This window comes from Polypterus senegalus, chromosome 4 (genome assembly GCF_016835505.1).
Source record: "Polypterus senegalus isolate Bchr_013 chromosome 4, ASM1683550v1, whole genome shotgun sequence".
NCBI lineage: Eukaryota > Metazoa > Chordata > Cladistia > Polypteriformes > Polypteridae > Polypterus > Polypterus senegalus.
Window position 1 is genome coordinate 563,548 of NC_053157.1, and position 13,664 is coordinate 577,211.

The 13,664-nt window shown below is 49.9% G+C and overlaps 1 protein-coding gene across 2 annotated transcripts in view; it reads right to left on the reverse strand.

The window, feature by feature from the left end:
• The window catches only part of galntl6 (polypeptide N-acetylgalactosaminyltransferase like 6), a 109,804-nt gene that overhangs the window by 53,183 nt on the left and 42,957 nt on the right, over window positions 1-13,664 (reverse strand). For both annotated transcript variants that reach the window (XM_039750085.1, XM_039750084.1), the window contains exon 3: window positions 7,149-7,257. In XM_039750085.1, the coding sequence (XP_039606019.1) occupies window positions 7,149-7,257 (109 nt within the window). The remainder of the gene's footprint in view (window positions 1-7,148; window positions 7,258-13,664) is intronic.

Sequence of the window (13,664 nt, forward strand, 5' to 3'; positions counted from 1 at the left end):
GGATTGCCTTTGTGTTAAGGGCCTTTGCAGTTTGGCTTTGCGCTCTCTTGACCTTCATTGTGATTAGAAGAATAAATCTTTAACTCGATGAAGATTCTACGAGGGCCTTTGTGTCTAGGTGGGGGTTTTGGTGGGATTTCTCCCTCTGGTGGCCATTTCTGGAAGTGCTTTTGGGACTCTTTATGAACTCTGTAAGACATCTGTGAAAAATGTCCCACTCTTTGGATGTCTTTAAATACTCCTCAAGACAGATTCGGAATGACTGAAACGATGGAAAATTCTAGAAAAAACGTGACATGATGAAAGAATTTAAAACAAACCCAAAATGTCACAAAGTAACTGAAACTGATGCTCCACCTTACACCACTGAACAAGCATCTCCTGCTAACATTCCATACTCATCATCATCGTCATCATCATCATCATCATCATCATCATCCTGCTTACACTAAACTCATGGCACCACATCTCCCATTGAGGAGCACGTAAAGCACTTCACCTCAAGTTTTCTATCTTGCCCTCTTTCAGGTTTTTAACTCATTAAATCCTGTTTGCCCCCATTTAAAGCCCACCTGAAAAAACACAAGTGATGGGACTGCAGCGCCACTGAAGATTTAAGAAAACATCAGTTAAAGTGATGGAGACGATCAGACAGACTGAGCAGGAGTCCAGCCCACCATCTTGTTACGAATGTCTGCTGTGCACAGCTGGCCAGTTCATCCTCAGCTGCTCCCCACTGTTGTTTTACTCCCCAGGGCAGGAGATGTTTGAGCAATAATAATAATAATAATAATAATAATAATAATAATAATAATAATTACTATTATTATGTTTATATAGCGCCTTTCTCGCTACTCCAAGCGCTTCACATAGTGAGTGAGAAGCCAGCGAAGCCGATTTCAGCACCAGCCTCCGCGGACAGCTCCGCACTTTGACGCCGATTGGACTTGACGCGCCTCGGCCTTCCTCCAGATGACCTGCCAATCATCCTGGCACACTGCGCCCAGTTATGTGAGACTCCTGGGCACTCTTGGATTACAGCCAACGAGCATCTCTTCGGCCCCTGGAGTTGATGCCTGCCTGTCAGCCGATGGGTTTGGGGGAGGGTTTATAGGCTGCCGTCTGGAGAACATTCTGCTTACAGGCTTCCATTTTCAGCGCATCTAATAGTCAGGAAGCCTCGGTACATAAGCAGATAAAGAGGGAGCCACAGGGAGTTCAGGATTAGCCTCCGCTTTTCATGGCTACACACTCACTCCTGATTTCTCTAATCCCTGCGAACAAGCAAGAAACTGCAGCTGGGGGACTGGAAAAGTCTTCGAGACGGCGGGCATTTCCTGCCCTGTCTGATCCTCATCTTTATCCAGCTGTGTAGCCCAGACATTCATCACAGATTTGTTATTTTATGACAGCATCTGGCGAGAAAGGCGCTATAAATCAACAAGGAGTTCATCTGACACTCTGACTTGCTCTGTAAATTACAAACGGGAATGCGAGACACAAGGACCCCACGTCATCTCTGCCTCTCTGTCTCTTAAACGTGAGCTGTGCTGAACCATCAGCCAAGATGAAGAACTGCCCTCAAATGAATCAGGACCTCTGCCAACGGAGCTGCCTGCCACGGCACAAAAAGCTGCCACCAAGACAAAATATTCAGGGATCCTGCTGAAGTGGGCAATGACAGGGCAAACTGGCTGGTAGGTTAAAGCATAAAAGTTTAATTTCTTGTACCTAAGGTAGAGTTCAAGCATGGCTGGGCACAAGGCATGGATGCCAGGCGGTCCCAGGGGCACACAGATGTGCAAATATTCATAGAGAGCACATGCAAGGAAGAATTTCACTGGACTCTGTAGATGTGACAATGACGACCCCACATCATAAAGCGCCTTCATCTATCTATCTATCTATCTATCTATCTATCTATCTATCTATCTATCTATTATATAGCGCCTTTCATCTATCTATCTATCTATCTATCTATCTATCTATCTATCTATCTATCTATCTATCTATCATTATATAGTGCCTTTCATATCTATGTATCTATCTATCTATCTATCTATCTATCTATCTATCTATCTATTATATAGCGCCTTTTATTCTATCTATCTATCTATCTATCTATATAGTGCCTTTCATTCTATCTATCTATCTATCTATCTATCTATCTATCTATCTATCTATCTATCTATCTATCTATCATATAGTGCCTTTCATTCTATCTATCTATCTATCTGTCTATCTATCTTTTGATTATATAGTGCCTTTCACATCTATCTATCTATCTATCTATAGCGCCTCTCATATCCATCAATCACTAATCATGGTGCCAGGGAGTGACATCATGCTACATCTTAATTAGCACAAGTAGACTAGAACTTAATTGGACTTTTCACAAGACAATAAGGATCCTATAAACCACATTTGGGGGTCCACAAGAACGTATGGGGAGAATTAGTAAGAACATTCTGGTCTCCCTGTATGGCAAATATCCAAAGGCTGCCAGCTGGCATGGAGGGTGAAGGAAGTGCCTCAGGGACCCCCAAGTCATAAATTGATGTTAGTTTGGATAGACGAGGTAATAATAATAATAATAATAATAATAATAATAATAATAATAATAATCAATCAATCAATCTGAGGTGCTATTTCATAGGCATGGCCTCTTCTCATCTGAACCATTCACCCAGTGGGCATTGTAGGGGCACAAAGGTGCCACAGGTGAGGAGGTTTAAGTCAGCCAGCCATACCAGAGCCCTGGACGGCTGACATCTTCCCAGTCTTCTCTCTTGGTGGCCTCTAAGGCTTTCACTGACCTAAGATGTGCAGCTGGCATCCTGGCACTCGACTATCCTTTGCCCAAATTGACTTAAGCACACTGTGTGCTGCCAATGTGGATCAAAACAAAATGGCAGTCAAAAATGGTGGGCATGGCCGTGGAGGTGAGAGTTTAGGGTCAAAACTCGAAATGCCGAAGCAGTGAAACCCAAAACGATACCCGCAGTCGGAGTGTCACATGATGTGCCCTTTATGCCTCTCAGACCAAGTGATGTTCTCCTGGGGGCTCCGAGTTTCTCCTCATTTTACTTCTCGTCTCTCTTTATCTCATGTTTGCTGTTCTGCTGTTTTGATCCTGTGGCTGTGGTTTCTGGAAGTCGTGTCACATGATGTCCTTTGCGTGACGTTTTATAGGCCAGCGCTGTGTGCTACACGGTGTCCAAGATTGAGGACCCAATAGGAAGACGGCGAGCTGATCCTTCAGATGTTCACTTCCTGCTTTTCCCTTTTGACTTTGACGTTTGGGGGTCTCAACAGTGCTGTAGCTTTTCCTCTTTTGACCCCCATTACGGTTCAGTTGGATGACCCTGTCACTTGTCACGTACCCCACAGCTGATAACTAATCCCGTGTAGCGCGATGCCAGGAGTCCTTCACAGGGCAGAAAGCCAGGCAGGACCACTGCAGGCAGACGGTGCCAACTACCACAGGCGGGCTGCGGCCCACACAGGCCCAAAACTGAGGCGAATGGAAGTTCAAGGTAATGAGAGAGAGGAACCGTAAAACTTCAGGCTCGATGAGAGAAGCCCCAAAGAATCGTTTAAAGTAGCCGAGGCCATCGAGAGCCAATCGGTAAGGAAGGAAGAAGGAAGAAAATCAAAGAAAAGCAGCAAAGTGACAGCCTGAGGGACGATGGAGTCTGATAGGACAGAAAGGCGCGGGGCGGGGCCTCGTTGTGACGTCACAGCGGCCCCGCCTCCTGTGGCTCCACCCCCCGAAGTCACAGCACAAACATGTAAAGTGAATGACAAACCACAGAAACGACGGAAAAGAGAAATGACAGCAAAACACGGAATTGAAACCCACAGAGCCAGGGCAGGGTGTAGGGGATTAAGACCACCTGAAATACCCTCAAAGCCAGCCAGGACCACCCAGACAAACAGCCTTGAAATGGCTTCACTGAATACAAATCTGAAAAGGACAAGAGAAGTGACAAATCGACCTTGAAAAAGGACACAAAAGCCACTGAACAGCCACAGGCGTCGAGCCCCCGAGTTTGAAATGCGCATCTCATCTCAGTCCCACCCACACACCTGACGTCACCACTGGTCTCATTACAGGCAGCCTGCGGCCCACCAGGGCTCTTCTAACTGAGCAGACGTCGGCATCTCATGGGTGGGCCACCAGGACAGAAAGAAGGTTGGGGCTTTGGTGGACCCGACAGACAGAAGTCCTCCACCAGGGTCAGCTACTGGAGTCACTTACTGTCCCAATGTCGGGGGGCACGTCGGTCAATATGGTGGAACTGGACGAAGGAGAAACAGAAGCAGATCATCAGGGTGGTGCAGGCGCGATGACTGAAGACTTTGACCATCTAGAAGAAGTGTGGACTTGGGGGCATGGGGGGAGATCAGGAGGCAGCTGGCATGAAGAGCAGCAGTGAAAGGGCGACGGGTCCGAGGAAGGTCCTGTGAGTCCAGTGGTGCGAGGCATGGAGTCCATCAGGGGTCAGTGGCAGAAGTTAGCCGAGTAGGAATAGGAAGGACAGGCTGGCAGAGTTAGCAGGTGACACCAAACTGGGTGGCATGGCGGACAATGAAGAGCCAGCTGAACCATCGCAGAGGAGTGTGAAGATGAATTTAAAGTACGTAAAGGCAGAGGATCACGAGTGTGAATACACGAGGAGAAGAACGTCATTCAGCTTGTAGGCCTCTTTGTTTGGTTCTCGTGTTTTAATGCAGCGCATTGTCACAATGACCTCGACTGAACTTCCTAAAGCCACCTATTGTATTCCTATTAAAGTCACAATCTTGGAGTTTAGCACTGAGCCAATAATTTGTATGTGACCAATGAAAGGTGATTGGACATCGGACCATTCAAAAGAATGTGAGGGTGCAGTGGAGGGGACCTCACCTGTGATGTGACTTGGTGACACAAACATCAGGAAAGTGGATGAAAGACCTCAGGCCAGACTGGGACTGTCACTGGGCTTCACCCCAGGCACCCTGACCCCAAACTCCACAGACTGGGCACCTGGCCTAGCAAGTTCCAGATGTCTTGAGAAACCAGCAAACCTCCGTCTTGAGAGACGAGTCCAACAACGAACATTTACAGAAGAGACAACAAAAATGACGGAAAGGGTCACCTGAAGATGGCAACCTGAGCCTCAGAAGTCCGAATCAAAATCCAAAAATCAAACCCAAAGAACATTACAAGCCCTGCAAACACCCCAGTTAATGATGAACCTCTGAGGGGCTCGGGGTCCCCAGCTGAGTGTGGTGGCTCAGTGGTGACATTAGTGACAAATGGAGAAACATAAAAGAGTTAGACTCAGAATATATGAAGATGGAATAATAAATAAATAAATATAACAGAAATATGTAGAAACGTGAAACAAAAGGAAAACCTCTAAAATCCCAGATGTCGCCTAGAAAACTCAAATTCTGGGAGACAAAGCAGCACCGGAAAAAGTTCAGAGAAGAACAACCGGGAGATTCAGGACCCTGGAGAGCAACTGACGGGGAGAAAACTGAAGGGGCCGACGGAGATTAAGAGGCGATTCTGAAGGCCAATAGGATGTTAGGTGACACAAGAAAGACAACTTGGGAAAGTCGAGAAGAGGGGGCAAGCAGGCTGAACGAGCACCATGGAGAGCGAGCAACGGGGAGAGACTGGGGGGCTGAACTGGAAGGAAACTTCAGAGGTGATGAGACTGGAGCAGACAGAAGGCTAACAGCCCTTTAGGTTGTATAGCGCCCCCTATGTGTCAAGTACAAATCAAGGCAGATGTGCGTCCTCTATGTTATGATCAGCAGGTCTGATATTTTAGTGTGGACTCCCAGAGTACTTGTGTCTTTTGGGTGGTGGAACCCGAGCATTATGAAATTGGCAGTCATTGACCTACAAGTCATTTGGTGAAGTGACACATTTACAGTGCAATGCCACAACCCCGTCTAAGTATTGTGTATGGATGTCACCATTTCCAGGGAGTTTGCCCAGGAGGTTGTGACATCTGACACCAGGGTTAATTGGCATTGGCGTCCATACTCTCATCTGAATGTAGTGGGTAGTCCTAGTGTCACTTTGGCGATGTGACCTTCATGGCTTTGAGCTCTACCCTTGTTTTTGGTACCCTGTGTTCTGCTTAACTTCATGACTGATCGCCCTGACCTTTTGGCTTCTTTCTCCTGATTCTTATCAATACAAACCTTGACTGCTTCACTCTGAGACGGGACACCACTGGGCACTCGAGAACGTCAAGAGAGGAGCAGCCAGGCTGGTTCAGCACCATGGAGAGCAACAAAGGAGGGCATTGGAGCCAAATGGAGATTAAGAGGTGGACGGGAGCTCACGGGGGGCTATGGTGCCATAATATATGATGCACAAGTCAATCACTGAAAGTTCGAGGACCACTTGAAGGGCAGCTTCACGGCATTAACAGGAGGCTAGCTTATATAGCGCCATGATATGTGAGGTACAAGTCAATGGAGGTCATGCTGAAGCTGGATGAGACCCAAGTTTGATCTCCAAAACACACAAAGTGGCACTCGAGAAAGTCAAGAGAGGAGCAGCCAGGCTGGTTCAGCACCATGGAGAGTGACCATGGGGGTCTGCAAAGACTTGAGAAGAGGAGGAGACGGCAGGACTGACGTGTTTTAAACTGTGAGGGGGCGAGGCCAGTGGGTCCCATGAAAATAACAACATGAACAACATGGAGACGCGGAAGGTTAAGAAGAAAACTGGCACAAAGGACGTCCTTCTCCAGACACATAGAGTAAGTGACCAGGTAGTGCTGCACAGAAGGACATCAGGGACCCTCAAAGCTCATCTCCATGGTATTCACGTCAAGTCTGTTCTCCGGCTCTTTGGGTGGTCTCCGTGTGATGTCATATTTCTTGCATGCCCTACTGTGTTTTATTTATTTATTTATTCAAAGTTATCTTTGACAGCCCAGCTGTGCATCTCACCTGATATCACAAAGCCGACGTCTCTCTTGGGGTCACAAATCTGACAGTAACCTGAGCTGAATCCCCTTCTACTGCTGGTGACCCCACTTATCAGGGTGGCCAGCTGTCCTCCAGGACAAATGTATCAAAATTAAATCAGCTTCTTCAACCCTCTACCATCAGCATGGCACGGCATGGCATCTTACCTGTGCGCAGCTCCTCCTTCCAGATCCGTTGGGTGTCATGCCAGTCCTTCCTCTTTGAGCCATCAGTCCAGGTGTACAAGTGTCCTTCACTCAATCCCAAAATGAACCCCTGAAAATACAAAGACAAGCACAACTGAGTGGTGGCTTTCAGGGCACTGCTTTCTGAGTGGGTGCCAGCTCCGATGGCAGGCTCATGCTAATAGTAGGCACTCCAACGTGTGGCGCACAAGTCAGGGGAGGTCACACTCAGGCTACATAACACCTCATGGTCTGCAGTGCTGTGTGCAGTTTTAGACTCCAAATCAGAGAGAAGACAAAGCAGCAGGAGAAGAGCAGCCGAGTTGATTCAGCACCATGGACAGCAATGTGCCAGGTGACCCACCGGGCTGATTGAGGACCATGGAGAGTGTGGCAGAGGCCATGGAGCAGTGACCTTGGAGCAGGGTGCAAGCCAAGATGAACTCATAAAGTCTCGACCAAACTGGCAAAGCTGGAACCAGAATACTATACAGCCTGGAAGACGATGCCAGATTTGAACCCTTGTCCAACTGAGGCTCGACGCAGGTCAGCCTACCTTCAAAATAAAAGTCAACAATTGTAGCACAAGGTGTGGCTTGTCAGAATCTGAGGGTCACACGTGACGCCATTCACTTTCATTCGCTCCTGCTGGCCACCGAGTGCCCGCTCCTCCAGGGCCTCCATGCTGGTGCTGCACGCCGCTGCCACTCAGGAGAGATGTTCTAAATTAGCACAAAGCGGCTTATTGAATCGGGCCTAATTCGACAATTAATAAAAGCACAGCTGCTCGCTGCCGCTTATCTCCATGTTGGACACAGAAAGGCGCCATGCGCTGAGCTCTCATCTCACTAATGAAACCAGTGAGGGCACTGCCAGCCAGGCGGCCGCGGGCAAAGAGCCCAAACGAAACGGAAATTCAACCGCAGCGAGGGGTCTTCTGCCTGCACCACTGAGACACTTGAGACGAGATGAAGGGACAAAGGAGACAAAGACTTGTCATCTGTGGTCTACAGCTTATTATATCAGGGGGGCTCCTCACGGCAAAGACCATCGGCAGTTGCTTTATGAGTCGTAGAAAGTAATGGAGATTAGGAGCAGGGCGACTCATACTTAAGAATGAAATGAGCCAATCCAAAGCCGTGCCTCCATGAAAGGAATGCAACTGGCAGGCCACTAGGGGACTCACTGCGCACTGGCAACTGGGGGGGTTCAACTGTGTCCAGGAGCAGCGAAAGGGGAAGTGACTCAGTCAGGGTCACGCGGTGAACCACAAGTGGGAATTAAACTGGGAACCTTGGTGTCGGGGTGGCCCAGTGCCACACCACAGTGCCAGCCAGCATGCCAAGGAGTTAGCCTGACTAGAATCATCATTAATGTAAATGTACAAACCCCCCTGTTGTCTAAGTCCCAGAGTGAGGGGCCTCCACTGCTCTTCTAGGGTCATCAGGAGCAGATGATCCAAAGCCTTCGTCTTTTTCTGACGTCTTCTTAGGTGGCATCTTACTGACTGGTGAACTTTGTTTGTTGTCATTAGAAACAGAAAGTCTACTGACAGGAGGATAGCATTCACTCCGTCCATCTGTCCGTCTCTGCCATAATGACACTCAGGAGGGGAACTTCAGCCAAACTTGGGGTTCCCTGGGCCACTGCCGGTGATGTTGAACCCTGGCTTAGATGGTTCACCAGCAGGCTGAAAACTGACGTCACTTCTCCCCGCCTCCAGCTCCGCCCCTTCCAAAGAGGAAAAATAAAAATCTGCAATTCCTGCACTCAACCACCACAAAGATATTTAGTTACATGGGGTCTCCCAGCTGGAGGTCCCACTCTTTGGTGAGTGCTAAACCCTCATAGGGATCCACTGAAAGAGGACATGGGTTCAAATGTCCTTGTCAAGCCAAACAAGGTTTGATCCTTCTAACGTTCTCCTGGGTTGACTCTGACAGCAAACGTTAGAGCCCACCATCCGTATGGACAATCAGTGGGCACACCGACACCTGGGGTCTTCAAACACATGGCTTTGGCTGGTGGAAGGCTTTCTTCCTTTTTTGAGCAGCCTGAGGCTCGATTTAGGCAGTAAGGCCTCATTTGGGGCATTTTGCATTTTGAGTCTGGGGCTCCACTTTGGAGGTGTAGGCCTCATTCCGTATTTGAGTAAATGTTCTCCTCCCGACACTTCACCAAACCGTTAAGGAGAATTCCAGGCCAAAACAAGGTAAGCAAAATGAAAACACCCTCGGGATTAGTTTGGTTTGAAAATCGACAGCCAGCCCAACATGGAGGCGACTGGGCATCAGGAGGGGACAACCACGGGAGACAAAAGGCCATCATGGGCGGCGGCAAAATGACTTTACATCTGTTACGCCAAAAACACAATTAAAATGGAAAGAAACCCGAATAGGAAGGAGAGCCTCAGAAAAGCAAATGAAACAAACAAACAAACAAACCTTCAGGATGAAGGCAAACCTAACAAGACCCCCGGCCCCCTCACTTTGACCTCTGACCTCAGCGCCTGTCAGTTGACCTGTCGAGGGTCCCAAAGCACAAAGCAGCAGGGGGTCCTGGTGCCCACCCGCACAGCCTCTCCGTGAATGGTCTTTGTCGTCGCTCGTCGTCCCCTCTGTGCGTTTGCCGGAGGTCTGCGCCGACACTTCGCTGAGCTGAGAGATAAGTGATTTATTTAGTGACATGCTGGCTGGGACACTTGTTGTCATTTGGGGGTCCCTCCCAGCACCAGAGCTCTTTGGAGGGACGCAGCACGCATTTCAGTGTGTCCCGACCCCCCTCTCCACATTCCAGCTCTCTCTTTAGGTGGGCTCCTCCATCTTTGAATAGATGGGAGCCCCCCGGGGGGAGTCATTGACAGACGCAGGCGCTTTATCGTAAAAATGAAAATGTTTGCTGTGGCAGTTGGGCTGCCAGGTTCTCAAAGCTCAAAAGCAGGCCCGGCCCCCCAAGTGACAACAAGGGACCTGGAAGTCAGAGCTCGAAATGACAGCCAGAAAGTCATCGTCCGTAACCTCGGCTGGTCTGGCAGTGGGCACCTTTGACATGCGCTGTTTGCTGCCAGTCCCCTCTGAGCCATAAAGCAAGTGTCGTCTTCACTTGGGGGGCAAAATGAAAGTGACGTGAGAGTAAGCATCAAAGTGTGGGCGTCGACCCTGTGATATCCGGGCACCTGATTTGTGTCTGGTGCCCAGTGCTGCCAGCATTCACTCGGCCCTCAAAGCCAACGACCCCAAATTGTGGAGAACATCAAAAGGTAAAAAGTCACCCTGACAGCTGGGTCAGCATCAAGTGCAGGTGGTCAGATGCCCGTCTCCCACATGAAAGCAATGCAATGCCAGGAGGGCAGCCTCACCACCAGCCTGGAGAAGTTCACCGTGGATACCACAGACCCCTGCAGCCCCCTGCAGCCCAGTTCCCAGTACAGACTGGAGTGCCCCACTTGAGGATACCCAGGGTGCCCTGTGAGATGAAACAACACCAGCAACACCAGCACAACCCTCAGCCTGAGGCCTTCAGGGTCTCAACACGGAGGGTCTCCCACATCAAATTGGGATCAGCAGTCGTACCCAAGTCTGTAAGGTCTTGATCTTGGGGTCCTGCCAGTCCAGCCTCCTTCTCCTTATAGGTGGTCACCCACTGGACCTCAGCTGGATCTTCAGAGCAGCAACAACAAGTCTGTGGTCAGAAGTGACTAACTGGGACCTTCTGTAGACCCTGCAACTCTGTAAGACCCTCCAATGTCACCCACACGAGGATGTCATTGATCTCCTTCAGCGCACCACCAGTACTGGACCACCAAGTCCAATGATGGGGCTCAGCGTGCTGGCACCAGGATCAGTGATCAAAGTCAAGGGACATGAAGCCACTTTCACCATGGTCACCAGACCCCTAGGGACTGAGACAATCCCCATAGCCAGGCCTGTCAGTGCCAGTGGTGTCACTGAAGTCACCCGTGACCAGAGAAGTGTCACCTCACAGGCACCCCTCAGCTGCCAACTGATGTTACAAATACAACGTCTCCCCCCTACCAAGACATCACTCACCGCAGTCACTGAGACAGCAGAGAAGACCCCAGAGAGTGACATCATCTGAGTGTCACAATACGCTCAAAGGAGTGACATCAGAGACCATCGAAGGAGTAACAGCTACTCGCCAAGTATGCCAGCCATCAGAGCCACCAGACCAATTAAAGCTGTGCCCACCTACAGTGGCCCAGGTCTGCACACCTCTGAGGGGGCCGCCACTGACGATCATCACACTGGAGAGACGAGATGTTCCACCTGCCCACCGGATGGGCCGCCTCCTACTGGGACACATGTGCTGCCACGCAGCGGGCGACGCCTCAGCGCCTCACCAGTTCTGATCCCCAGTTTGGACTCTCCTGGCAGACATGAGGGTCCCGAGGGCTTTCCCTCATCCCCTTCATGATGTGAGCAGCAGCAGAGAGGAGAGTCCCATCTGTCATCTCAGAGCCGCGTGAAGTTTTATAAGGGGGCTGCAGTGCCAGTCCTGCCGCCAGCCCCCAAGATTTCCCTGCACATTGGAGGACCACCTGCAGATTAACGTCACACCAGGACCTCACGCTCTGCTCGGTCAAACGCAGTGTCAGCGTCACTGGTGCTGCAGGTGACAAGGGCTCGTCAAGGTGCTATACATGCCACTCTGTTTGGCTCCTTGGCTCGGGCTGGCAGGTAAAGTGGCCTGTGAGGAGACGTCACGAGCCATTAGGGTCACACAGCGATGGCGGGGGTGTAAAAGGCCTCCTCCTCCCAAAGCCACACTTCAGGTCGTAACCTTCAGGAGGCGCTCAACATGGAGATGACAGGGAAGTGAGGAAGCTTTGGGAGAAAAGCACAGCAGCAGTCACCGCCTTGTCCCTACGCAGAGGGCCACTGATGACGCCATCTTTGGTCCTTACTGTCACCTTACTGTCTGAGGGCTGCCACTCCGTCACTCACAGTTCAGATAACACGCCAAATGATGCCATCCTGACCGCCTCGCCCTCTAGTGGCCGCTTTGGGAAATCGATGACACTCGAGCGTCACTCAAAGTCAGCTCAACATGGAGACCCTTCGAGAGTTCAGTGGGACCACCTCAACAGGTGGTGGCACCTCGATAATACTGGGGGGGTCATGGTGGGGGCTGCTCAAGAAGCTGTGTGTAAGGAGAGACGCTCTGGGATGAGAAGGCCTACCTAAGCTAACCGCAGCACGGGGGGCCGAGAGTGTCAAGCAGCCAGAAGACCCCCAATTCAATGGCGCGGGCGCAGGCGTGAAATCACTTCAATGTCGGCTTCATTGAGCTCTCGTTATGTCGAGTGTCATTCACATTCACCGTGGAGCGAAGTAAACAGAAGACCCATACAGTATGCCCAGATGGGCACCACTCAGGGTGGCACAATTCACTTCAGATTATTTTGCATGGTGCTCTTTGCTGAGCACAGACAAGGTGGCAGTGCCCCAGCTGGCCAAGTCAGCCTTCTGCTTCAAACTCCCTGCTCAGGCTGGGGTTTCAGGGTGCTGTGAGGTTTCCTTCTGGGCAGACCACCTGCAGCGGCACGGCGACAATTCAGGAGTGTGTGTGTGTGTGTGTGTGTGTGTAAAGCGGAGCCTGCAGAGGTCGCACTTCCTGTCCACCGCCGTTCATTGCCTTGCACCACTGCTGCCAGGGTGGGCTCCGTCTACCCAAAGAACTCACTTGCATTAAGCTGTTTGAGAAGGTGGCACAATAAGGAGGACCCCGCATTTACACCGCGGCTCAGTGACAAGCGAAGTGCCGATAACGGACAAGCAGCGCGGGGGCTCCATTTGTGTCAATGAACTTGGGTGTCCTTAGGCGCAGGAAAGGTGGGGGGTGGGGGGCGTGGCGGAGTGGCATTTCACCTGAGAGTTTAGCGATTGCGCTCGGTGAAAGGCGCTATACACAAGTACACCGAACTGAAGGGAAGGGACGCCGACGCTGCCTGATCAGCCTCGAGCGCTCAGTCCAGAGGAGTGCGTTTACTGTATATATAATAATAAAAATAATATAATAATAATAATAATAATAATAATAATACTATCAGTATAGCGCCAATAGGCCGACACTGAAGAAAGCGCTCGGTTGAGGATTTTAAGGTCACGAACGAGTCCGTGAAGCGCAGAACATCTCGGAGGTTATTATTATTACGATGACGATGATGATGATGATGATGATGATGATGATGATCGCCTCGAACCTGCTTAATCTACTACCCGGCGCAATACAAGTACAGAGCCTACGTAGCTTGGCAGCATTATTAACCACGTGTTGTCTGGAGCAGTTGAAGCCCTAAACGCCACGCCCCTCCAACACAAGGCACGCCCCTCTGGTAGTTCATGGACGAGCCGGCGACATTAACAGGAGCCGCGCGCGTTTCGGCCTGGAGATCTGCGCCTATATATATATATATATATATATATATATATATATATATATATATATATATATATAAATATAAGAATAGAGCAGTAA